The sequence below is a fragment of the Heterodontus francisci genome, unplaced genomic scaffold (genome assembly GCF_036365525.1).
Source record: "Heterodontus francisci isolate sHetFra1 unplaced genomic scaffold, sHetFra1.hap1 HAP1_SCAFFOLD_916, whole genome shotgun sequence".
Classification (NCBI taxonomy): Eukaryota; Metazoa; Chordata; class Chondrichthyes; order Heterodontiformes; family Heterodontidae; genus Heterodontus; species Heterodontus francisci.
This window is the reverse complement of record NW_027141045.1, coordinates 172,094-196,824: the sequence shown is the minus strand read 5'-3', so window position 1 is coordinate 196,824 and position 24,731 is coordinate 172,094. Positions and strand designations below refer to the sequence as shown.

At 48.3% G+C, this 24,731-nt stretch overlaps 1 protein-coding gene across 1 annotated transcript in view; it reads left to right on the top strand.

Moving 5' to 3' along the window:
• Window positions 1–1,421: 1,421 nt before the first annotated feature.
• The window catches only part of LOC137361887 (calpain-2 catalytic subunit-like), a gene marked incomplete at its 3' end in the record, with an annotated part of 157,257 nt that continues 133,947 nt past the window's right edge, over window positions 1,422–24,731 (top strand). Inside the window, 1 exon segment of the mRNA XM_068026486.1 lies at window positions 1,422–1,713. Within this exon segment, the coding sequence (XP_067882587.1) occupies window positions 1,477–1,713 (237 nt within the window).

The following is a 24,731-nucleotide window of genomic DNA, read 5'->3' as shown; positions in this document are numbered from 1 at the left end:
GACTGAGTTCCAGGCTCTGCCGACCTGTCTAGACTAAGTTCCAGGCTCTGTCTCCTGTCTAGACTGAGTTCCAGGCTCTGCCCCCCTGTCTAGACTAAGTTCCAGGCTCTGCCCCCCTGTCTAGACTGAGTGTCAGGCTCTGTTTCCTGTCTGGACTGAGTTCCAGGCTCTGCCCCTCCTGTCTGGACTGAGTTCCAGGCTCTGCCCCCCCTGTCTAGACTGATTTCCAGGCTCTGCCCCCCTGTCTAGACTGAGTTCCAGGCTCTGTCTCCTATCTAGACTAAGTTCCAGGCTCTGCCCCCCTGTCTAGACTAAGTTCCAGGGTCTGCCCCCCTGTCTAGACTGAGTTCCAGGCTCTGCCCCCCTGTCTAGACTGAGTGTCAGGCTCTGTCTCCTGTCTAGACTGAGTGTCAGGCTCTGCCCCCCTGTCTAGACTGAGTTCCAGGCTCTGCCCCCCTGTCTAGACTACGTTCCAGGCTCTGCCCCCCTGTCTAGACTGAGTTCCAGGCTCTGCCCCCGTGTCTAGACTGAGTGTCAGGCTCTGTCTCCTATCTAGACTAAGTTCCAGGCTCTGCCCCCCTGTCTAGACTGAGTTCCAGGCTCTGCCCCCCTGTCTAGACTGAGTGTCAGGCTCTGTCTCCTGTCTAGACTGAGTTCCAGGGTCTGCCCCCCTGTCTAGACTAAGTTCCAGGCTCTGCCCCCTGTCTAGACTAAGTTCCAGGCTCTGCCCCCTGTCTAGACTGAGTTCCAGGCTCTGCCCCCTGTCTAGACTGAGTTCCAGGCTCTGCCCCCTGTCTAGACTAAGTTCCAGGCTCTGCCCCCTGTCTAGACTGAGTTCCAGGCTCTGCCCCCCTGTCTAGACTGAGTTCCAGGCTCTGCCCCCTGTCTAGACTAAGTTCCAGGCTCTGCCCCCCTGTCTAGACTGAGTTCCAGGCTCTGCCCCCCTGTCTAGACTGAGTTCCAGGCTCTGCCCCCTGTCTAGACTGAGTTCCAGGCTCTGCCCCCCTGTCTAGACTGAGTTCCAGGCTCTGCCCCCCTGTCTAGACTGAGTTCCAGGCTCTGCCCCCTGTCTAGACTGAGTTCCAGGCTCTGCCCCCCTGTCTAGACTGAGTTCCAGGCTCTGCCCCCTGTCTAGACTAAGTTCCAGGCTCTGCCCCCTGTCTAGACTGAGTTCCAGGCTCTGCCCCCCTGTCTAGACTGAGTGTCAGGCTCTGCCCCCCTGTCTAGACTGAGTTCCAGGCTCTGCCCCCCTGTCTAGACTGAGTGTCAGGCTCTGCCCCCCTGTCTAGACTGAGTTCCAGGCTCTGCCCCCCCTGTCTAGACTGAGTTCCAGGCTCTGCCCCCCCTGTCTAGACTGAGTGTCAGGCTCTATCCGCTGCTTCTCTCAATCCCTGTATGAGTGATCTAGCTCCGCCCCAGCTCTGTCGGACCACACCCGGAGTGGTTCGGGAGGCTGGGCAGTTGCAGCGGAGCGGAATGTCGGGTATGGCGCTGACAATTCAGAGAGCTCGGCAGAAACAGAGCGGTTTAGGCTCCAACTGTCAACCCAAGCGATTCCTCAACCAGGACTACGGGGCTCTGCGGGAACACTGCCTGCAGACTGGTACCTTATTCCAGGATTCCGCCTTTCCCGCCAGCCCCACCTCACTCGGCTTCAAGGAACTCGCTCCCAACTCCTATAAAACCAGGGATGTGGTCTGGATGCGACCGCGGGTAAGTCTGGGGAGGGGAAAAGGAATGACATTGAACCCAAGTGTCAGAACCAACCGTGAAAAACTTTAACTCAAGTGTGAGAAACTTTAACTCAAGTGTGAGAAACTTTAATCCAAGTGTGAGAAACTTTAACTCAAGTGTGAGAAACTTTAACTCAAGTGTGAGAAACTTTAATCCAAGTGTGAGAAACTTTAATCCAAGTGTGAGAAACTTTAACTCAAGTGTGAGAAACTTTAACTCAAGTGTGAGAAACTTTAACTCAAGTGTGAGAAACTTTAACTCAAGTGTGAGAAACTTTAACTCAAGTGTTAAAGTTTAACTCATGTGTTAAAGTTTAACTCATGTGTTAAAGTTTAACTCATGTGTTAAAGTTTAACTCATGTGTTAAAGTTTAACTCATGTGTTAAAGTTTAACTCATGTGTTAAAGTTTAACTCATGTGTTAAAGTTTAACTCATGTGTTAAAGTTTAACTCAAGTGTGTTAAAGTTTAACTCGTGTGTTAAACTTTAAATGCAGTTTGCATGCTGTGACACTGAGACACACGAGAATAATTTTAATAGTGAGAGTGAGAGGTTTCTCAGAATCCCACCCTTTGTATTTATATGCTGAAATAAACACCATCTACCTCTCAATGTGCTACATTTTAGGAGGCGGTCGCTTTAAATAAAGGGCAGACATTGAGTGAGGGGGAGAGCAGGGTCAAGACAGAGACTAGTTGTTGAAGTGACATTTAAGGGGACGGGAGTATCGGGGTTCATGTTAGGGAGCAGGTAATTCAGAGAATGTGGGTTCAGATCTAATTCGGGCAGTTTAAGAAATCTATTATTAAAGAGTTGGAATCAGTCATGGTGACCATGAAACTAACAGATTGTGGTAAAAACCCATCTGGTTCACTAATGTCCTTTAGGGAAGGAAATCTGCTGTCCTTACCCGGTCTGGCCTACATGTGACTCCAGACCCACAGCAATGTGGTTAACTCTGAATTACCCTGTGAAATGGTCACTCTACAACCAAACACACACCACCAGTGCTGGAAGGAGGGTCAGCAGTGCTGGAAAGAGGGTCAGCAGTGCTGCTTTCTCATGGGGTAATACATGCCAGCCTGAGCAGTGACAGTCCCGGAGGAGGGTGGCGGATGGAGCCTCTCAGGTGAGGAGAGAATCCGTCTGCAGTCGACATTGTCCTCAACACATTCCACAAGGCAGTTTCTTCTCCATTTTAAACAGGAACCACACCCATATCTGGTGAAAACAAGTCTGTAGCAGCATAGATTTAAAAAAAAATCTTCAGCTAACCACCGGAGACCTGCCTGCCTGACTGCCTGGGGCAAACACCACTCCCAGTCACACTACTCAATATCTGTGTTCACTGTGTCCAAAACAGCAGGTTCTCCTGGGCTCTACAATACACTGAATAAACACTGACTAACAGGCTGAGAGGCTGCAAAATACTCCTTACCTTCACTTCAATGTATTATACCAGGAAATAGAACCATGGAAAAATTATAGCACACAGTGAGGCCATTCAGCCCATTATGTCCATGCTGGCCACTCAGTTCCTTAATAATGTATTATCCCAGTGTTATACAGTGACAGACCTGTACCCACCAGTACTGTACCCCAGTGTTATACAGTGACAGACCTGTACCCACCAGTACTGTACCCCAGTGTTATACAGTGACAGACCTGTACCCACCAGTACTGTATCCCAGTGTTATACAGTGACAGACCTGTACCCACCAGTACTGTATCCCAGTCTTATACAGTGACAGACCTGTACCCTCCAGTACTGTATCCCAGTGTTATACAGTGACAGACCTGTACCCACCAGTACTGTACCCCAGTGTTATACAGTGACAGACCTGTACCCACCAGTACTGTATCCCAGTGCAATACAGTGACAGACCTGTACCCCCCCAGTACTGTATCCCAGTCTTATACAGTGACAGACCTGTACCCCTCCAGTACTGTACCCCAGTGTTATACAGTGACAGACCTGTACCCACCAGTACTGTATCCCAGTGTTATACAGTGACAGACCTGTCCCCACCAGTACTGTACCCCAGTGTTATACAGTGACAGACCTGTACCCACTAGTACTGTACCCCAGTGTTATACAGTGACAGACCTGTACCCACCAGTACTGTATCCCAGTGTTATACAGTGACAGACCTGTACCCACCAGTACTGTATCCCAGTGCAATACAGTGACAGACCTGTCCCCACCAGTACTGTACCCCAGTGTTATACAGTGACAGACCTGTACCCACCAGTACTGTACCCCAGTGTTATACAGTGACAGACCTGTCCCCCCCAGTACTGTATCCCAGTGTAATACAGTGACAGACCTGTCCCCACCAGTACTGTACCCCAGTGTTATACAGTGACAGACCTGTACCCACTAGTACTGTACCCCAGTGTTATACAGTGACAGACCTGTACCCACCAGTACTGTATCCCAGTGTTATACAGTGACAGACCTGTACCCACCAGTACTGTATCCCAGTGTTATACAGTGACAGACCTGTACCCACCAGTACTGTATCCCAGTGCAATACAGTGACAGACCTGTCCCCACCAGTACTGTACCCCAGAGTTATACAGTGACAGACCTGTACCCACCAGTACTGTACCCCAGTGTTATACAGTGACAGACCTGTCCCCCCCAGTACTGTATCCCAGTGTAATACAGTGACAGACCTGTACCCACCAGTACTGTACCCCAGTGTTATACAGTGACAGACCTGTACCCACCAGTACTGTACCCCAGTGTTATACAGTGACAGACCTGTACCCCCCCAGTACTGTACACCAGTGTTATACAGTGACAGACTTGTCCCCACCAGTACTGTACCCCAGTGTTATACAGTTACAGACCTGTACCCACCAGTACTGTACCCCAGTGTTATACAGTGACAGACCTGTACACACCAGTACTGTACCTCAGTGTTATACAGTGACAAACCTGTCCCCACCAGTACTGTACCTCAGTGTAATACAGTGACAGACCTGTACCCACCAGTACTGTACCCCAGTGTTATACAGTGACAGACCTGTACCCCACCAGTACTGTACCCCAGTGTTATACAGTTACAGACCTGCACCCTCCAGTACTGTACCCCAGTGTAATACAGTGACAGACCTGTACCCACCCCAGTACTGTACCCCAGTGTTATACAGTGACAGACCTGCACCCACCAGTACTGTATCCCAGTGTTATACAGGTACAGACCTGTACCCACCACTACTGTACCCCAGTGTTATACAGTGACAGACCTGTCCCCACCAGTACTGTACCCCAGTGTTATACAGTGACAGACCTGTACCCCCCAGTACTGTACACCAGTGTTATACAGTGACAGACCTGTCCCCACCAGTACTGTACCCCAGTGTTATACTGTGACAGACCTGTAAACACCAGTACTGTACCCCAGTGTTATACAGTGACAGACCTGTCCCCACCAGCACTGTCCCCCAGTGTTATACAGTGACAGACCTGTTCCCACCAGTACTGTACCCCAGTGTAATACAGTGACAGACCTGTACCCACCAGTACTGTACCCCAATGTTATACAGTGAAAGACCTGTACCCACCAGTACTGTACCCCAGTGTTATACAGTTACAGACCTGTACCCACCAGTACTGTACCCCAGTGTTATACAGTGACAGACCTGTGCCCCCCCAGTACTGTACCCCAGTGTTATACAGTGACAGACCTGCACCCACCAGTACTGTATCCCAGTGTTATACAGTTACAGACTTGTACCCACCAGTACTGTACCCCAGTGTTATACAGTGACAGACCTGTCCCCACTAGTACTGTACCCCAGTGTTATACAGTGACAGACCTGTCCCCACCAGTACTGTACCCCAGTGTTATACAGTGACAGACCTGTACCCCACCAGCACTCTACCCCAGTGTGATACAGTGACAGACCTGTACCCCCCCAGTACTGTACCCCAGTGTTATACAGTGACAGACCTGTACCCCCCCCAGTACTGTACCCCAGTGTTATACAGTGACAGACCTGTCCCCAACAGTACTGTACCCCAGTGTTATACAGTGACAGACCTGTACCCACCAGTACTGTATCCCAGTGTTATACAGTGACAGACCTGTACCCACCAGTACTGTACCCCAGTGTTATACAGTGACAGACCTGTACCCACCAGTACTGTATCCCAGTGCAATACAGTGACAGACCTGTACCCCCCCAGTACTGTATCCCAGTCTTATACAGTGACAGACCTGTACCCACCAGTACTGTATCTCAGTGTTATACAGTGACAGACCTGTACCCACCAGTACTGTACCCCAGTGTTATACAGTGACAGACCTGTACCCACCAGTACTGTATCCCAGTCTTATACAGTGACAGACCTGTACCCCTCCAGTACTGTACCCCAGTGTTATACAGTGACAGACCTGTGCCCCCCCAGTACTGTACCCCAGTGTTATACAGTGACAGACCTGCACCCACCAGTACTGTATCCCAGTGTTATACAGTTACAGACTTGTACCCACCAGTACTGTACCCCAGTGTTATACAGTGACAGACCTGTCCCCACTAGTACTGTACCCCAGTGTTATACAGTGACAGACCTGTCCCCACCAGTACTGTACCCCAGTGTTATACAGTGACAGACCTGTACCCACCAGTACTGTACCCCAGTGTTATACAGTGACAGACCTGTCCCCCCCAGTACTGTATCCCAGTGTAATACAGTGACAGACCTGTCCCCACCAGTACTGTACCCCAGTGTTATACAGTGACAGACCTGTGCCCCCCCAGTACTGTACCCCAGTGTTATACAGTGACAGACCTGTACCCACTCGTACTGTACCCCAGTGTAATACAGTGACAGACCTGTACCCACCAGTACTGTATCCCAGTGTTATACAGTGACAGACCTGTACCCACCAGTACTGTATCCCAGTGCAATACAGTGACAGACCTGTCCCCACCAGTACTGTACCCCAGTGTTATACAGTGACAGACCTGTACCCACCAGTACTGTACCCCAGTGTTATACAGTGACAGACCTGTCCCCCCCAGTACTGTATCCCAGTGTAATACAGTGACAGACCTGTCCCCACCAGTACTGTACCCCAGTGTTATACAGTGACAGACCTGTACCCACTAGTACTGTACCCCAGTGTTATACAGTGACAGACCTGTACCCCACCAGTACTGTATCCCAGTGTTATACAGTGACAGACCTGTACCCACCAGTACTGTATCCCAGTGTAATACAGTGACAGACCTGTCCCCACCAGTACTGTACCCCAGAGTTATACAGTGACAGACCTGTACCCACCAGTACTGTACCCCAGTGTTATACAGTGACAGACCTGTCCCCCCCAGTACTGTATCCGAGTGTAATACAGTGACAGACCTGTACCCACCAGTACTGTACCCCAGTGTTATACAGTGACAGACCTGTACCCACCAGTACTGTACCCCAGTGTTATACAGTGACAGACCTGTACCCCCCCCAGTACTGTACACCAGTGTTATACAGTGACAGACCTGTCCCCACCAGTACTGTACCCCAGTGTTATACAGTTACAGACCTGTACCCACCAGTACTGTACCCCAGTGTTATACAGTGACAGACCAGTCCCCACCAGTACTGTACCCCAGTGTTATACAGTGACAGACCTGTACCCCACCAGTACTCTACCCCAGTGTGATACAGTGACAGACCTGTACCCCCCCAGTACTGTACCCCAGTGTTATACAGTGACAGACCTGTACCCCCCCAGTACTGTACCCCAGTGTTATACAGTGACAGACCTGTCCCCAACAGTACTGTACCCCAGTGTTATACAGTGACAGACCTGTACCACCCAGTACTGTACCCCAGTGTTATACAGTGACAGACCTGTCCCCACCAGTGCTGTAGCCCAGTGTTATACAGTGACAGACCTGTACCCTCCAGTACTGTACCCCAGTGTAATACAGTGACAGACCTGTACCCACCCCAGTACTGTACCCCAGTGTTATACAGTGACAGACCTGCACCCACCAGTACTGTATCCCAGTGTTATACAGTTACAGACCTGTACCCACCAGTACTGTACCCCAGTGTTATACAGTGACAGACCTGTCCCCACCAGTACTGTACCCCAGTGTTATACAGTGACAGACCTGTCCCCACCAGTACTGTACCCCAGTGTTATACTGTGACAGACCTGTAAACACCAGTACTGTACCCCAGTGTTACACAGTGACAGACCTGTCCCCACCAGTACTGTACCCCAATGTTATACAGTGACAGACCTGTCCCACCAGTACTGTACCCCAGTGTTATACAGTGACAGACCTGTCCCCACCAGTACTGTACCCCAGTGTTATACAGTGACAGACCTGTAATGACCAGTACTGTACCCCAGTGTTATACAGTGACAGACCTGTACTCACCAGTACTGTACCCCAGTGTTATACAGTGACAGACCTGTACCCACCAGTACTGTACCCCAGTGTTATACAGTGACAGACCTGACCCCCACCAGTACTGTACCCCAGTGTTATACAGTGACAGACCTGACCCCCACCAGTACTGTACCCCAGTGTTATACAGTGACAGACCTGTACCCACCAGTACTGTACCCCAATGTTATACAGTGACAGACCTGTCCATCCAGTACTGTACCGCAGTGTTATACAGTGACAGACCTGTCCCCACCAGTACTGTACCCCAGTGTTATACACTGACAGACCTGTACTCACCAGTCCTGTACCCCAGTGTTATACTGTGACAGACCTGTCCCCACCAGTACTGTACCCCAGTGTTATACAGTGACAGACCTGTACCCCACCAGTACTGTACCCCAATGTTCTACAGTGACAGACCTGTACCCCCCAGTACTGTACCCCAGTGTTATACAGTGACAGACCTGTACCCACCAGTACTGTACCCCAGTGTTATACAGTGACAGACCTGTCCCCACCAGTACTGTACCCCAGTGTTATACAGTGACAGACCTGTCCCCACCAGTACTGTACCCCAGTGTTCTACAGTGACAGACCTGTACCCCCCAGTACTGTACACCAGTGTTATACAGTGACAGACCTGTCCCCACCAGTACTGTACCCCAGTGTTATACTGTGACAGACCTGTAAACACCAGTACTGTATCCCAGTGTTATACAGTGACAGACCTGTTCCCACCAGTACTGTACCCCAGTGTTATACAGTGACAGACCTGTCCCCACCAGTACTGTACCCCAGTGTTATACAGTGACAGACCTGTCCCCACCAGTACTGTATCCCAGTGTTATACAGTGACAGACCTGTCCCCACCAGTACTGTACCCCAGTGTTATACAGTGACAGACCTGTACCCACCAGTACTGTACCCCAATGTTATACAGTGAAAGACCTGTACCCACCAGTACTGTACCCCAGTGTTATACAGTGACAGACCTGTCCCCAACAGTACTGTACCCCAGTGTTATACTGTGACAGACCTGTAAACACCAGTACTGTACCCCAGTGTTATACAGTGACAGACCTGTGCCCACCAATACTGTACCCCAGTGTTATACAGTGACAGACCTGTACCCACCAGTACTGTACCCCAGTGTTACACAGTGACAGACCTGTCCCCACCAGTACTGTACCCCAATGTTAGACAGTGACAGACCTGTCCCACCAGTACTGTACCCCAGTGTTATACAGTGACAGACCTGTAATGACCAGTACTGTACCCCAGTGTTATACAGTGACAGACCTGTCCCCACCAGTACTGTACCCCAGTGTTATACAGTGACAGACCTGTACCACACCAGTACTGTTCCCCAATGTTATACAGTGACAGACCTGTCCCACCAGTACTGTACCCCAGTGTTATACAGTGACAGACCTGTACTCACCAGTACTGTACCCCAGTGTTATTCAGTGACAGACCTGTACCCACCAGTACTGTACCCCAGTGTTATACAGTGACAGACCTGTACCCCCCCCCCCCCCCACTACTGTACCCCAGTGTTATACAGTGACAGACCTGTACCCCCCCACTACTGTACCCCAGTGTTATACAGTGACAGACCTGTCCCCACCAGTACTGTACCCAGTGTTATACAGTGACAGACCAGTACCCACCAGTACTGTACCCTAGTGTTATACAGTGACAGACCTGTACCCACCAGTACTGTACCCCAGTGTTATACAGTGACAGACCTGTACCCACCAGTACTGTACCCCAGTGTTATACAGTGACAGACCTGTACCCACCACTACTGTACCCCAGTGTTATACAGTGACAGACCTGTACCCACCAGTACTGTACCCCAGTGTTATACAGTGACAGACCTGTACCCACCAGTACTGTACCCCAGTGTTATACAGTGACAGACCTGTACTCACCAGTACTGTACCCCAGTGTTATACAGTGACAGACCTGTCCCCACCAGAACTGTATCCCAGTGTTATACACTGACAGACCTGTACCCACCAGTACTGTACCCTAGTGTTATACAGTGACAGACCTGTACCCACCAGTACTGTACCCCAGTGTTATACAGTGACAGACCTGTACCCCACCAGTACTGTACCCTAGTGTTATACAGTGACAGACCTGTACCCCACCAGTACTGTACCCCAGTGTTATACAGTGGCAGACCTGTACCCCACCAGTACTGTACCCCAGTGTTATACAGTGACAGACCTGTCCCCACCAGTACTGTACCCCAGTGTTATACAGTGACAGACCTCACCCCACCAGTACTGTATCCCAGTGTTATACAGTGACAGACCTCACCCCACCAGTACTGTATCCCAGTGTGACAGTGACAGACCTGTCCCCACCAGTACTGTACCCCAGTGTTATACAGTGACAGACCTGTACTCACCAGTACTGTACCCCAGTGTTATACACTATCAGACCTGTACCCACCAGTACTGTACCTCAGTGTTATACAGTGACAGACCTGTACCCCACCAGTACTGTATCCCAGTGTTATACAGTGACAGACCTGTACCCCACCAGTACTGTACCACAGTGTTATACAGTGACAGACCTGTCCCCACCAGTACTGTACCCCAGTGTTATACAGTGACAGACCTGTACCCACCAGCACTGTACCCCAGTGTTATACAGTGACAGACCTGTACCCCACCAGTACTGTACCCCAGTGTTATACAGTGACAGACCTGTACCCACCAGCACTCTACCCCAGTGTTATACAGTGACAGACCTGTACCCCACCAGTACTGTACCCCAGTGTTATACAGTGACAGACCTGTCCCCACCAGTACTGTACCCAGTGTTATACAGTGACAGACCAGTACCCACCAGTACTGTACCCTAGTGTTATACAGTGACAGACCTGTACCCACCAGTACTGTACCCCAGTGTTATACAGTGACAGACCTGTACCCACCAGTACTGTACCCCAGTGTTATACAGTGACAGACCTGTACCCACCACTACTGTACCCCAGTGTTATACAGTGACAGACCTGTACCCACCAGTACTGTACCCCAGTGTTATACAGTGACAGACCTGTACCCACCAGTACTGTACCCCAGTGTTATACAGTGACAGACCTGTACTCACCAGTACTGTACCCCAGTGTTATACAGTGACAGACCTGTCCCCACCAGAACTGTATCCCAGTGTTATACACTGACAGACCTGTACCCACCAGTACTGTACCCTAGTGTTATACAGTGACAGACCTGTACCCACCAGTACTGTACCCCAGTGTTATACAGTGACAGACCTGTACCCCACCAGTACTGTACCCTAGTGTTATACAGTGACAGACCTGTACCCCACCAGTACTGTACCCCAGTGTTATACAGTGGCAGACCTGTACCCCACCAGTACTGTACCCCAGTGTTATACAGTGACAGACCTGTCCCCACCAGTACTGTACCCCAGTGTTATACAGTGACAGACCTCACCCCACCAGTACTGTATCCCAGTGTTATACAGTGACAGACCTCACCCCACCAGTACTGTATCCCAGTGTGACAGTGACAGACCTGTCCCCACCAGTACTGTACCCCAGTGTTATACAGTGACAGACCTGTACTCACCAGTACTGTACCCCAGTGTTATACACTATCAGACCTGTACCCACCAGTACTGTACCTCAGTGTTATACAGTGACAGACCTGTACCCCACCAGTACTGTATCCCAGTGTTATACAGTGACAGACCTGTACCCCACCAGTACTGTACCACAGTGTTATACAGTGACAGACCTGTCCCCACCAGTACTGTACCCCAGTGTTATACAGTGACAGACCTGTACCCACCAGCACTGTACCCCAGTGTTATACAGTGACAGACCTGTACCCCACCAGTACTGTACCCCAGTGTTATACAGTGACAGACCTGTACCCACCAGCACTCTACCCCAGTGTTATACAGTGACAGACCTGTACCCCACCAGTACTGTACCCCAGTGTTATACAGTGACAGACCTGTACCCCACCAGTACTGTACCCCAGTGTTATACAGTGACAGACCTGTCCCCACCAGTACTGTACCCCAGTGTTATACAGTGACAGACCTGTCCCCACCAGTACTGTACCCCAGTGTTATACAGTGACAGACCTGTACCCACCAGTACTGTACCCCAGTGTTATACAGTGACAGACCTGTACCCACCAGAACTGTACCTCAGTGTTATACAGTGACAGACCTGTACCCACCAGTACTGTACCCCAGTGTTATACAGTGACAGACCTGTCCCCACCAGTACTGTACCCCAGTGTTATACAGTGACAGACCTGTACCCACCAGTACTGTACCCCAGTGTTATACAGTGACAGACCTGTCCCCACCAGTACTGTACCCCAGTGTTATACAGTGACAGACCTGTACCCCACCAGTACTGTACCCCAGTGTTATACAGTGACAGACCTGTACCCCACCAGTACTGTACCCCAGTGTTATACACTGACAGACCTGTCCCCACCAGTACTGTACACCAGTGTTATGCAGTGACTGACCTGTACCCACCAGTACTGTACCCCAGTGTTATACAGTGACTGACCTGTACCCACCAGTACTGTACCCCAGTGTTATACAGTGACAGACCTGTACCCACCAGTACTGTACACCAGTGTTATACAGTGACTGACCTGTACCCACCAGTACTGTACCCCAGTGTTATACAGTGACAGACCTGTACCCACCAGTACTGTACCCCAGTGTTATACAGTGACAGACCTGTACCCACCAGTACTGTACACCAGTGTTATACAGTGACAGACCAGTCCCCACCAGTACTGTACCCCAGTGTTATACAGTGACAGACCTGTACCCACCAGTACTGTACCCCAGTGTTATACAAAGACAGACCTGTACCCACCAGTACTGTACCCCAGTGTTATACAAAGACAGCATGTAAAGTTAAAGCGCATGGGATTGGGGGTAGTGTATTGCGACGGATAGAAAATTGGTTGGCAGACAGGAAACAAAGACTCGGGATAAATGGGTCTTTTTCCGAATGGCAGGCAGTGACTAGTGGGGTACCGCAGGGATCTGTGCTAGGACCCCAGCTATTCACAATATATATTAATGATTTAGATGAGGGAACTAAATGTAATATCTCAAATTTGCAGATGACACAAAACTGGGTGGGAGGGTGAGTTGTGAGGAGGATGCAGAGAGGCTTCAGTGTGATTTGGACAAGTTGAGTGAGTGGGCTAATGCATGGCAGATGCAGTATAATGTGGATAAATGTGAGGTTATCCACTTCAATAGCAAAAACAGGAAGGCAGATTATTATCTGAACGGCGAAAAACTGAGAGAGGAGAATATGCAGCGAGACCTGGGTGTTCTCATACACCAATCGCTGAAAGTAAGCATGCAGGTGCAACAGGCGGTAAAAAAGGCAAATGGTATGTTGGCTTTCATAGCGAGAGGATTCGAGTACAGGAGCAGGGATGTCTTGCTGCAATTATACAGGGCCTTGGTGAGGCCACACCTGGAATATTGTGTGCAGTTTTGGTCTCCTTATCTGAGGAAGGATGTTCTTGCTGGAGAGGGAGTGCAGCGAAGGTTTACCAGACTGATTCCTGGGATGGTGGGACTGACGTATGAGGAGAGATTGAGTCGGTTAGGATTATATTCACTGGAGTTCAGAAGAGTGAGGGGGGATCTCATAGAACCCTATAAAATTCTAACAGGATTTGACAGGGTAGATGCAGGAAGGATGTTCCCGATGGTGGGGGAGTCCAGAACCAGGGGTCATAGTCTAAGGATACGGGGTAAACCTTTCAGGACTGAGATGAGGAGAAATTTCTTCCCCCAGAGAGTGGTGAGCCTGTGGAATTCACTACCACAGAAAGCAGTTGAGGCCAAAACATTGTATGTTTTCAAGAAGGAGTTAGATATAGCTCTTGGGTCTAAAGGGATAAAAGGATATGGGGAGAAAGCGGGAACAGGTTACTGAGTTGGATGATCAGCCATGATCAGAATGAATGGCGGAGCAGGCCTGAAGGGCCGAATGGCCTACTCCTGCTATTTTCTATGTTTCTATGACCTGTACCCACTGGGACGGTACATCAGTGTTGTGCAGTGACAGACCCGTCCCCACCTTTTGACCACACCATCCTCCTCAACAACCCTCCATTGTCATCCATCTGGGTGGGACTGCACTCGCCTGCTTCCATTCTGATCTATCTAATCACTGGAACGTGGGAAGTTGTAGCAGGAGTAGGCCATTCGGCCCCTTGAGCCTCCTCCACCATTCAACTCAATCACGGCTGATCTCTACCTCAACACGGTTATCCCGCACTATCGCCATATCCCTTGATATCTTTAATATCTCGTCTCGAAATCTATCCAGCTCAGTCTTGAACATACTCATCACTGAGCCTCCACAGCCTCTGGAGTCGAGAATTCCACAGATTCACCACCCTCTGAGTGAAGAAATTCCTCATCTCTGTTCTAAATGGCCTACTTCTTATTCTGAGACTGTGTTCCCTTGTTCTAGACTCCCCCAACCAGGGGAAACATCCTTCCTGCATCAACCCTGTCCAGCCCTGTAAGAATTTTCTTGCTTCAATGAGATTACCTTTCATTCTTTGAAACTCGAGAGGATACAGTCTCCTCAATCGCTCCTCATAAAGCAAGGTGGTGAAAGGTTATCGGGGGTAGGTGGGAATGTGGGGTTGAGGTTACAATCAGATCAGCCATAATCTTTTTGAATGGTGTAGCATCCTCGAGGGGCCGAGTGGCCTACTCCTGATCCTAATTCGTATGTTGATATGTATAAGACAACCCTGCCATCCCAGGGATTAGTCTGGTGAAGCTCCATTGCACTCCCTCTATGGCAAGTATATCCTTCCTTAGATAAGGAGACCAAAACTGTACCCAATACTCCAGGTGCGGTCTCACCAAGGCTTTATACAATTACAGTAAGACATCTTTACTGCTATAGTCAAATCCCCTTGTAATGAAGGCCAACATATCATTTACCTTCCCAATTGCTTGCTGCACCTGCATACTGGCATTTCGTGCCTCATGAACAAGGACACCCAGATCTCTTTGGACATCAACACTTCCCAACCTTTCACCATTTAAGAAATACTCTGCCTTTCTGTTTTTCTACCAAAGTCGATCACTTCACATTATATTCCACTTGCCATGTTCTTGCCCATTCTCTGAGCCTGTCTAAATCCCCTTGAAACCTCCTGGCATCCTCCTCACAACTCACACTCCCTCCTAGTTTGATGTCATCAGAACCATCACTGGCTTCTCTTCCCACTCCCACACTGTTACCTCTGGTATTCCCCAAGGATCTATCCTTGCCCCCCCCACCATTTCTCATCTACATGCTGGCCCTCGGCAATATCATATGAACATACGAATTAGGAGCAGTAGGCCATTCGGCCCCTCTATCCTGCTCCACCATTCAATAAGATCATGGCTGATCTGTTTGTGTTTCAAATTCCACTCTCCCATCTCCCCCCAATAACCTTTGATTTCCTTGCTGAATAGGAATCTATCTACCCCCACCTTAAAATTATTCAGAGACCCCGCCTCCACCATCTTCTGAGGCAGAGAGTTCCAAAGTCTCTCAACGCTCTGAGAGAAAACATTTCTCCTCATCTCTGTCCTAAAAGGGTGACCCCTAATTTTAAAACAGTGCCCCCTAGTTCTGGACTCACCCACAAGAGGAAACATCCTTTCTACATCCACCTTGTCAAGACCGTTCAGGATCTTATAAACTTCAATCAAGTCTCCCCTCACTCTTCTGAACTCCAGTGAAAACAAGCCCAGTCTGTCCAACCTTTCCTCATAAGACAACCTGCTCATTCCAGGTATCAATCGAGTAAACCTCCTCTGAACCGCCTCCAACACATTCACATTCTTCCTTAAATAAGGAGACCAAAACTGCACACAGTATTCCAGATGTGGTCTCACCAATGCCCTGTATAACTGAAGCATAACATCCTTACTTTTATTTTCAATTCCTCTTGTAATAAAGGATAGCATTCCATTAGCCTTCTTTATTACTTGCTCTACCTGCATACTTTTGTGACTCCTGCACTAGAACACCTAGATCCCTCCACACCTCGGAATTCTCCAGTTGTTCTCCGTTTAAGTAATACTCTGCTTTTTTTATTCTTCCTGTCAAAGTGAACAACTTCACATTTTCCCACATTATACTCCATCTGACAGATTTTTCCCCACTCACTCAACCTATCTATATCAGTCTGCAACTTCCTTATGTCTTCTTCACAACATACTTTCCTACCTATCTTTGTGTCATCTGCAAATTTAGCTACCATGTCATTGCTCCCCTCATCTAAGTCATTGATATAAATTGTAAAATGTTGAGGTCCCAGCACAGACCCCTGTGGTACTCCACCCGTCACATCCTGTCAATCAGAAAAGGACCCATTTCTGCATACTCTCTGTTTTCTGCCAGCCAGTCAATCTTTTATCCATGTTAATATGTTACCCCCTACACCATGAGCTCCTACTTTGCACAATAACCTTTTATGTGACACCTTGTCAAATGCCTTCAGGAAATCCAAGTACAGTATATCAATGAGCTCCCCTTTATCCACAGTGCATGTTACTCCTTCAAAGAACTCCAATAAATTGGTTAAACATGATTTCCCTTTCACAAAACCATGCTGACTATTCCCAATTACCTTGAGTTTTTCTAAGTGCCCAGCTCCAACCTCCTTAATGATCAATTCTAACACCTTTCCCATGACAGACATCAAGCGAACTGCCCTATAGTTACCTGTTTTCTGTCTCCCCCACTTCTTGAATAGAAGGGTTATATTTGCTATTTTCCAGTCTGATGGAACCTTTCCAGAATCTAGAGAATTTTGTTAAATTAACACCAATGCATCCACTACCTCATTAACCACCTCTTTTAAGACCCTAGGATGAAGCCCATCAGGACCCGGGGACTTGTCAGCCCACAGTTCTATCAGTTTGCTCAGTACCGCTTCCCTGGTGATTGTAATTTCTCTCTTCCTTCCACCTCCTGATTTACAGTTATTACTGGAATGTTTTTTTGTATCCTCTATAGTGAAGACAGAAGCAAAATATTTGTTCATTGTCTCCACCATTTCCTTATTATCTACCATTAACTTCCCATTCTCACTCTCTACAGGACCAACACATACATTACTTACTCTTCCTTTTTAAATACCTGTAGAAACTCTTGCTATCTGTTTTTACATTTCTAACTAGCTTCCTCTCATACTCTAGTTTCCTTCTCCTGATTAATCTTTTAGTCATTCTCTGCTGTTCTTTATATTCTGACCAATCATCTGAACTGCCACTCATCTTTGTGCTTTTTCCTTCAGTTTGATGCTTTCTTTAACTTCTTTATTTAACCACAGATGGTGGCTCCTCCCATTAGAATTTTTCTTTCTACTATGAATATACTTATTCTGAGTGTTCTGAAATATCCCCTTGAATGTCTACCACTGCTCTTTTTGTATTTGTTCATGGGATGTGGACATCACTGGCTGGACCAACATTTATTACCCATCCCTAATTGCCCTTGAACTGAGTGTTTGCTCGGCCATTTCAGAGGACAGTTCAGAGTTAACCACATCGCTGTGGGTCTGGAGTCACATGTAGGCCAGACCAGGTAAGGACAGCAGATTTCCTTCCCTAAAGGGGATTAGTGAACCAGGTGGGGTTTTTACAACAATTGACAATGGTTTCATGGTCACCATTAGACTGGCTTTTTTAAAAATTCCAGATTTATCAATTGAATTCAAAGTTCACAATTTGCCGTGGTGGGATTCTATTGTTCTATCTCCTAGCCGAGTAACCCAGTTCACTTCAGCTAGCTCAGCTTTCATGCCCACATAGTTGCCCTTATTTAAGTTTAAAATACTATTCTTAGACCCACTCCTCTCTCTCTCAAACTAGATGTAAAATTCAATCATATTGTGATCACTGCTACCTAGAGGTGCCTTTACTCTGAGGTCATTCATTAATCCTGTCACATTACACAATACCAAGTCTAATATAACCTGCTCTCTGGTTGGTTGCAGAAGGTGCTGCTCTAAGAAACTATCTCGAAAACATTCTATAAACTCCTCATCCAGGCCGCGATTGTCAATCTGATTTTTCCAGTTTATATGTAGATTAAAATCACCCATGATTATTGTTGTCCCTTTATCACAAACACCCAATATTTCTTCTTGTATACTTCGTCCTACACTGTGGTTACAGTTTGGGGGCCTGTAGACCACTCCCACCAGTGAGTTCTTTCCACCACTATTCCTCATCTCCACCCAAACTGATTCTACATCCTGATCTCCTGAACCAAGATCATCTCTAACTATTGCACCAATACCATCCCTGATTAACAATGTTACCCTTCAACCTTAACCTAGCTTCTGATTCCTCTTGAGCATCATATACCCCTCAATATTCCAAACCCAATCCTTGTCATCCTGCAGCCACATCTCCATAATGGCTATTTATTATATTTATTTACTTTAATGTTTGTCTACTTTATGGATTCTATGTGCATTCAGATACCGAGCTTTTAGTTTTGTCTTTTTGTTATCTTTGTAACATCTAGTTTTGACTGTTTGTGTGTTCTCAGTTTTTCTCTCTGTCCCTTCCTGCCTTTCTCTGACCTTCATTTCCCATATTACTATTCTGCTCTCCTGCCTTGACTCCACCCCTTGATTTGTTACATCGACACAAGCTTGATCCCTCTCCCCCCTTGTTTAGTTTAAAGCCCTCTCTACCTCCCTCGTTATACGGCTATCTTGAAGACTGGTCCCAGCATGGTTCAGGTACAGACTGTCCCAACAGTACAGCCCCCACTTTCCCCGGTACTGGTGCCAGTGCCCCACAACCGGAATGCACTTCTCCCACACCAGTCTTTGAGTCATTTCACTAATCTTATGTGCCCTCTGCCAATTGGCACGTGGTTTAGGTAATAATCCAGAAATTATTATCCCTGAGGTTCTGCTCTTCAATTTGGTGCCTAGTCCTTTCTGGACTCTCGCTCTCAGCTGCACAGAACAGTATCAATTCCCCTCGCTATACTATCCCCTACTACCACTACATTCCTTTTTGCTCCCCCCACTTCAATGGCCTCCTGTACCACAGTGTCATGGCCAGTCTGCTCAACCACCTTGCAGACCTTGCTTTCGTTCAGACAGGTTGAGAGCAAAGTCTGAGGCTCCTCCACTACCTGCCTCACTCACTGTCACATCCTCCTGTCCCTCACTGCAGACCAAAACAGATGACCCTGTTCGAAGAAGTGTGACTGCCTTCCAGAACAAAGTGTCCACGTATTTCTCCCCCTCCCTTATGTTGTGCAGTGTTTGCAGTTCGGCTTCCAGATCAATAATCCTGATCCGGAATTCCTCGAACTGCTTCCACTTACTGCAGACGTGTTTGTTCCGGATCGCCTTTGCATCCAGGAGCTCCCACAGACCTTCGTCACCTCGAGACTTGACCATTCCAACAAACTCCTGGCTGCTCTCCCACATTGTACCCCCGTAAATCTGACATCATTCCCTAAAACTCTGCTGCTGGTAACCACACCAGGTCCCGTTCCCCTATCACCCCTGTACTCACTGTCCTACATTAACACACACCAAGTCCCGTTCCCCTATCACCCCTGTACTCACTGACCTACATTAACACACACCAGGTCCCGTTCCCCTATCACCCCTGTACTCACTGACCGACATTAACACACACCAAGTCCCGTTCCCCTATCACCCCTGTACTCACTGTCCTACATTAACACACACCAAGTCCCGTTCCCCCATCACCCCAGTACTCACTGATCGACATTAACACACACCAAGTCCCGTTCCCCTATCACCCCTGTACTCACTGACCTACATTAACACACACCAAGTCCCGTTCCCCCATCACCCCTGTACTCACTGACCGACATTAACACACACCAAGTCCCGTTCCCCTATCACCCCTGTACTCACTGACCTACATTAACACACACCAAGTCCCGTTCCCCTATCACCCCTGTACTCACTGACCGACATTAACACACACCAAGTCCCGTTCCACTATCACCCCTGTACTCACTGACTTACATTAACACACACCAAGTCCCGTTCCCCTATCACCCCTGTACTCACTGATCTACATTAACACACACCAAGTCCCGTTCCCCTATCACCCCTGTACTCACTGACCTACATTAACACACACCAAGTCCCGTTCCCCTGTCACCCCTGTACTCACTGATCTACATTAACACACACCAAGTCCCGTTCCCCTGTCACCCCTGTACTCACTGACCTACATTAACACACACCAAGTCCCGTTCCCCTATCACCCCTGTACTCACTGACCTACATTAACACACACCAAGTCCAGTTCCCCTATCACCCCTGTACTCACTGACCTACATTAACACACACCAAGTCCCGTTCCCCTATCACCCCTGTACTCACTGACCTACATTAACACACACCAAGTCCAGTTCCCCTATCACCCCTGTACTCACTGACCTACATTAACACACACCAAGTCCCGTTCCCCTATCACACCTGTACTCACTGACCTACATTAACACACACCAAGTCCCGTTCCCCTATCACACCTGTACTCACTGACCTACATTAACACACACCAAGTCCAGTTCCCCTATCACCCCTGTACTCACTGACCTACATTAACACACACCAAGTCCCGTTCCCCTATCACACCTGTACTCACTGACCTACATTAACACACACCAAGTCCCGTTCCCCTATCACCCCTGTACTCACTGACCGACATTAACACACACCAAGTCCCGTTCCCCTATCACACCTGTACTCACTGACCTACATTAACACACACCAAGTCCTGTTCCCCTATCACCCCTGTACTCACTGACCTACATTAACACACACCAAGTCCTGTTCCCCAATCACCCCTGTACTCACTGACCTACATTAACACTCACCAAGTCCCATTCCTCTATCGCCCCTGTACTCACTGACTTACATTAACACACACCAAGTCCCGTTCCTCTATCACCCCTGTACTCACTGACCGACATTAACACACACCAAGTCCCGGTCCCCTATCACACCTGTACTCACTGACCTACATTAACACACACCAAGTCCTGTTCTCCTATCACCCCTGTACTCACTGACCTACATTAACACACACCAAGTCCCGTTCCCCTATCACCCCTGTACTCACTGACTTACATTAACACACACCAAGTCCCGTTCCCCAATCACCCCTGTACTCACTGACCTACATTAACACTCACCAAGTCCCGTTCCTCTATCACCCCTGTACTCACTGACCGACATTAACACACACCAAGTCCCGTTCCCCAATCAAATCCCTTCATGCCCTTACCCCTCTCTATCTCTGTTAACTCTTTGAGCCCCAGAACTCTCTGAGATATCAGCATTCCTCTATTTCAGACCTCTTGATCATCACTGTTTTTCATCACTCAACCATTGGCAGCCATACCCTCAGCTGTCTGGGCCCAAATCTCTGCAATTCCCCCTCCCTCTCTTTCCTCCTTTAAGATGCTCATTAAAACCAACCTCTTTAACCAAGCTGTTGACCATCCCCCTCTTCTCTCATGATGTGGCTCAGTGTTTAACCTAGTTTTAGTCTGTTCCTGTGAAGCACTTTGGAATGTTTCTTTAATTTCTGAGTGCTACATGAATACGTTTTTGTTTGAGGGGCTGCTCAGTCATGTTGCCGTGACTTAGCACTTCATCCTCTTCTTCTTCTTTGTCCTCCTTGTCTCGGGAGACAATGGGTAAGCGCCTGGAGGTGGTCAGTGGTTTGTGAAGCAGCGCCTGGAATGGCTATAAAGGCCAATTCTAGAACAAAGAACAAAGAACAGTTCGGCACAGGAACAGGCCATTCGGCCCTCCAAGCCTGCACCGATCTTGATGCCTGTCTAAACTAAAACCTTCTGCACTTCCGGGGACCGTATCCTTCTATTCCCTTCCTATTCATGTATTTGTCAAGATGCCTCTTAAACGTCGCTATCGTACCTGCTTCCACCACCTCCCCCGGCAACCAGTTCCAGGCACTCACCACCCTCTGTGTAAAGAACTTGCCTCGCACATCCCCTCTAAACTTTGCCCCTCTCACGTTAAACCAATGTCCCCTAGTAACTGACTCTTCCACCCTGGGAAAAAGCTTCTGACTATCCACTCTGTCCATGCCGCTCATAACTTTGTAAACCTCTATCATGTCGCCCCTCCACCTCCGTCGTTCCAGTGAAAACAATCCGAGTTTATCCAACCTCTCCTCATAGCTAATGCCCTCGAGACCAGGCAACATCCTGGTAAACCTCCTCTGTACCCTCTCCAAAGCCTCCACGTCCTTCTGGTAGTGTGGCGACCAGAATTGCACGCAATATTCTAAGTGTGGCCTAACTAAAGTTCTGTACAGCTACAGCCGGACTTGCCAATTTTTATACTCTATGCCCCGACCGATGAAGGCAAGCATGCCGTATGCCTTCTTGACTACCTTATCCACCTGCGTTGCCACTTTCAGTGACCTGTGGACCTGTACACCCAGATCTCTCTGCCTGTCAATACTCCTAAGGGTTCTGTCATTTACTGTATACTTCCCACCTGAATTAGACCTTCCAAAATGCATTACCTCACATTTATCCGAATTAAACTCCATCTGCCATTTCTCCGCCCAAGTCTCCAACCGATCTATATCCTGCTGTATCCTCTGACAATCCTCATCACTGTCCGCAACTCCACCAACCTTTATGTCGTCCACAAATTTACTAATCAGACCAGCTACGTTTTCCTCCAAATCATTTATATATACCACAAACAGCAAAGGTCCCAGCACTGATCCCTGCGGAACACCACTAGTCACATCCCTCCATTCAGAAAAGCACCCTTCCACTGCTACCCTCTGTCTTCTATGACTGAGCCAGTTCTGTATCCATCTTGCCAGCTCACCTCTGATCCCGTGTGACTTCACCTTTTGTACCAGTCTGCCATGAGGGACCTTGTCAAAGGCTTTACTGAAGTCCATATAGATAACATCCACTGCCCTTCCTTCATCAAACATCTTCGTCACTTCCTCAAAAAACTCAATCAAATTAGTGAGACACGACCTCCCCTTCACAAAACCATGCTGCCTCTCGCTAATAAGTTCATTTGTTTCCAAATGGGAGTAAATCCTGTCCCGAAGAATCCTCTCTAATAATTTCCCTACCACTGACGTAAGGCTCACCGGCCTGTAATTTCCTGGATTATCCTTGCTCCCCTTCTTAAACAAAGGAACAACATTGGCTATACTCCAGTCCTCTGGGACCTCACCTGTAGCCAATGAGGATGCAAAGATTTCTGTCAAGGCCCCAGCAATTTCTTCCCTTGCCTCCCTCAGTATTTTGGGGTAGATCCCATCAGGCCCTGGGGACTTATCTACCTTAATGCTTTGCAAGACACCCAACACCTCCTCCTTTTTGATAATGAGATGACTCAGACTATCTACAGTCCCTTCCCCAGGCTCATCATCCACCAAGTCCTTCTCTTTGGTGAATACTGATGCAAAGTACTCATTTAGTACCTCGCCCATTTCCTCTGGCTCCACACAAAGATTCCCTTCTCTGTCCTTGAGTGGGCCAACCCTTTCCCTGGTTCCCCTCTTGCTCTTTATATACGTATAAAAAGCCTTGGGATTTTCCTTAATCCTGTTTGCCAATGACTTTTCATGACCCCTTTTAGCCCTCCTGACTCCTTGCTTAAGTTCCTTCCTACTGTCTTTATATTCCTCAAGGGATTCGTCTGTTCCCAGCCTTCCAGCCCTTACAAATGCTTCCTTTTTCTTTTTGACTAGGCTCACAATATCCCGCGTTATCCAAGCTTCCCGAAACTTGCCAAACATTTCCTTCTTCCTCACAGGAACATGCTGGTCCTGGATGCTAATCAACTGACGTTTGAAAGACTCCCACATGTCAGATGGTGATTTACCCTCAAACAGTCGCCCCCCCAATCTTAATTCTTCAGTTCCTGCCTAATATTGTTATAATTAGCCTTCCCCCAATTTAGCACCTTCACTCGAGGCCTACTCTTATCCTTATCAACAAGTACCTTAAAACTTACGTAATTATGGTCACTTTTCCCGAAATGCTCCCCTTCGAAACTTCGACCACCTGGCCGGGCTCATTCTCCAATACCAGGTCCAGTATGGCCCCATCCCTAGTTGGACTATCTACATATTGTTTCAAGAAGCCCTCCTGGATGCTCCTTACACATTCTGCCCCATCTCAACCCCCAGCACTAAGTGAGTCCCAGTCAAAATAGAGTGACAGTCTCTTCCACAGGTGCTGCAGATAAAATTTGTTTTTCGGGGCTGTTACACAGTTGGCTCTTCCCTTGCGCCTCTGTCTTTTTTCCTGCCAACTGCTAAGTCTCTTCGACTCGCCACACTTTAGCCCCGTCTTTATGGCTGCCCGCCAGTTCTGGCGATCGCTGGCAACTGACTCCCACGACTTGTGATCAATGTCACAGGACTTCAAGTCACGTTTGCAGACGTCTTTAAAGCGGAGACATGGACGGCCGGTGGGTCTGATACCA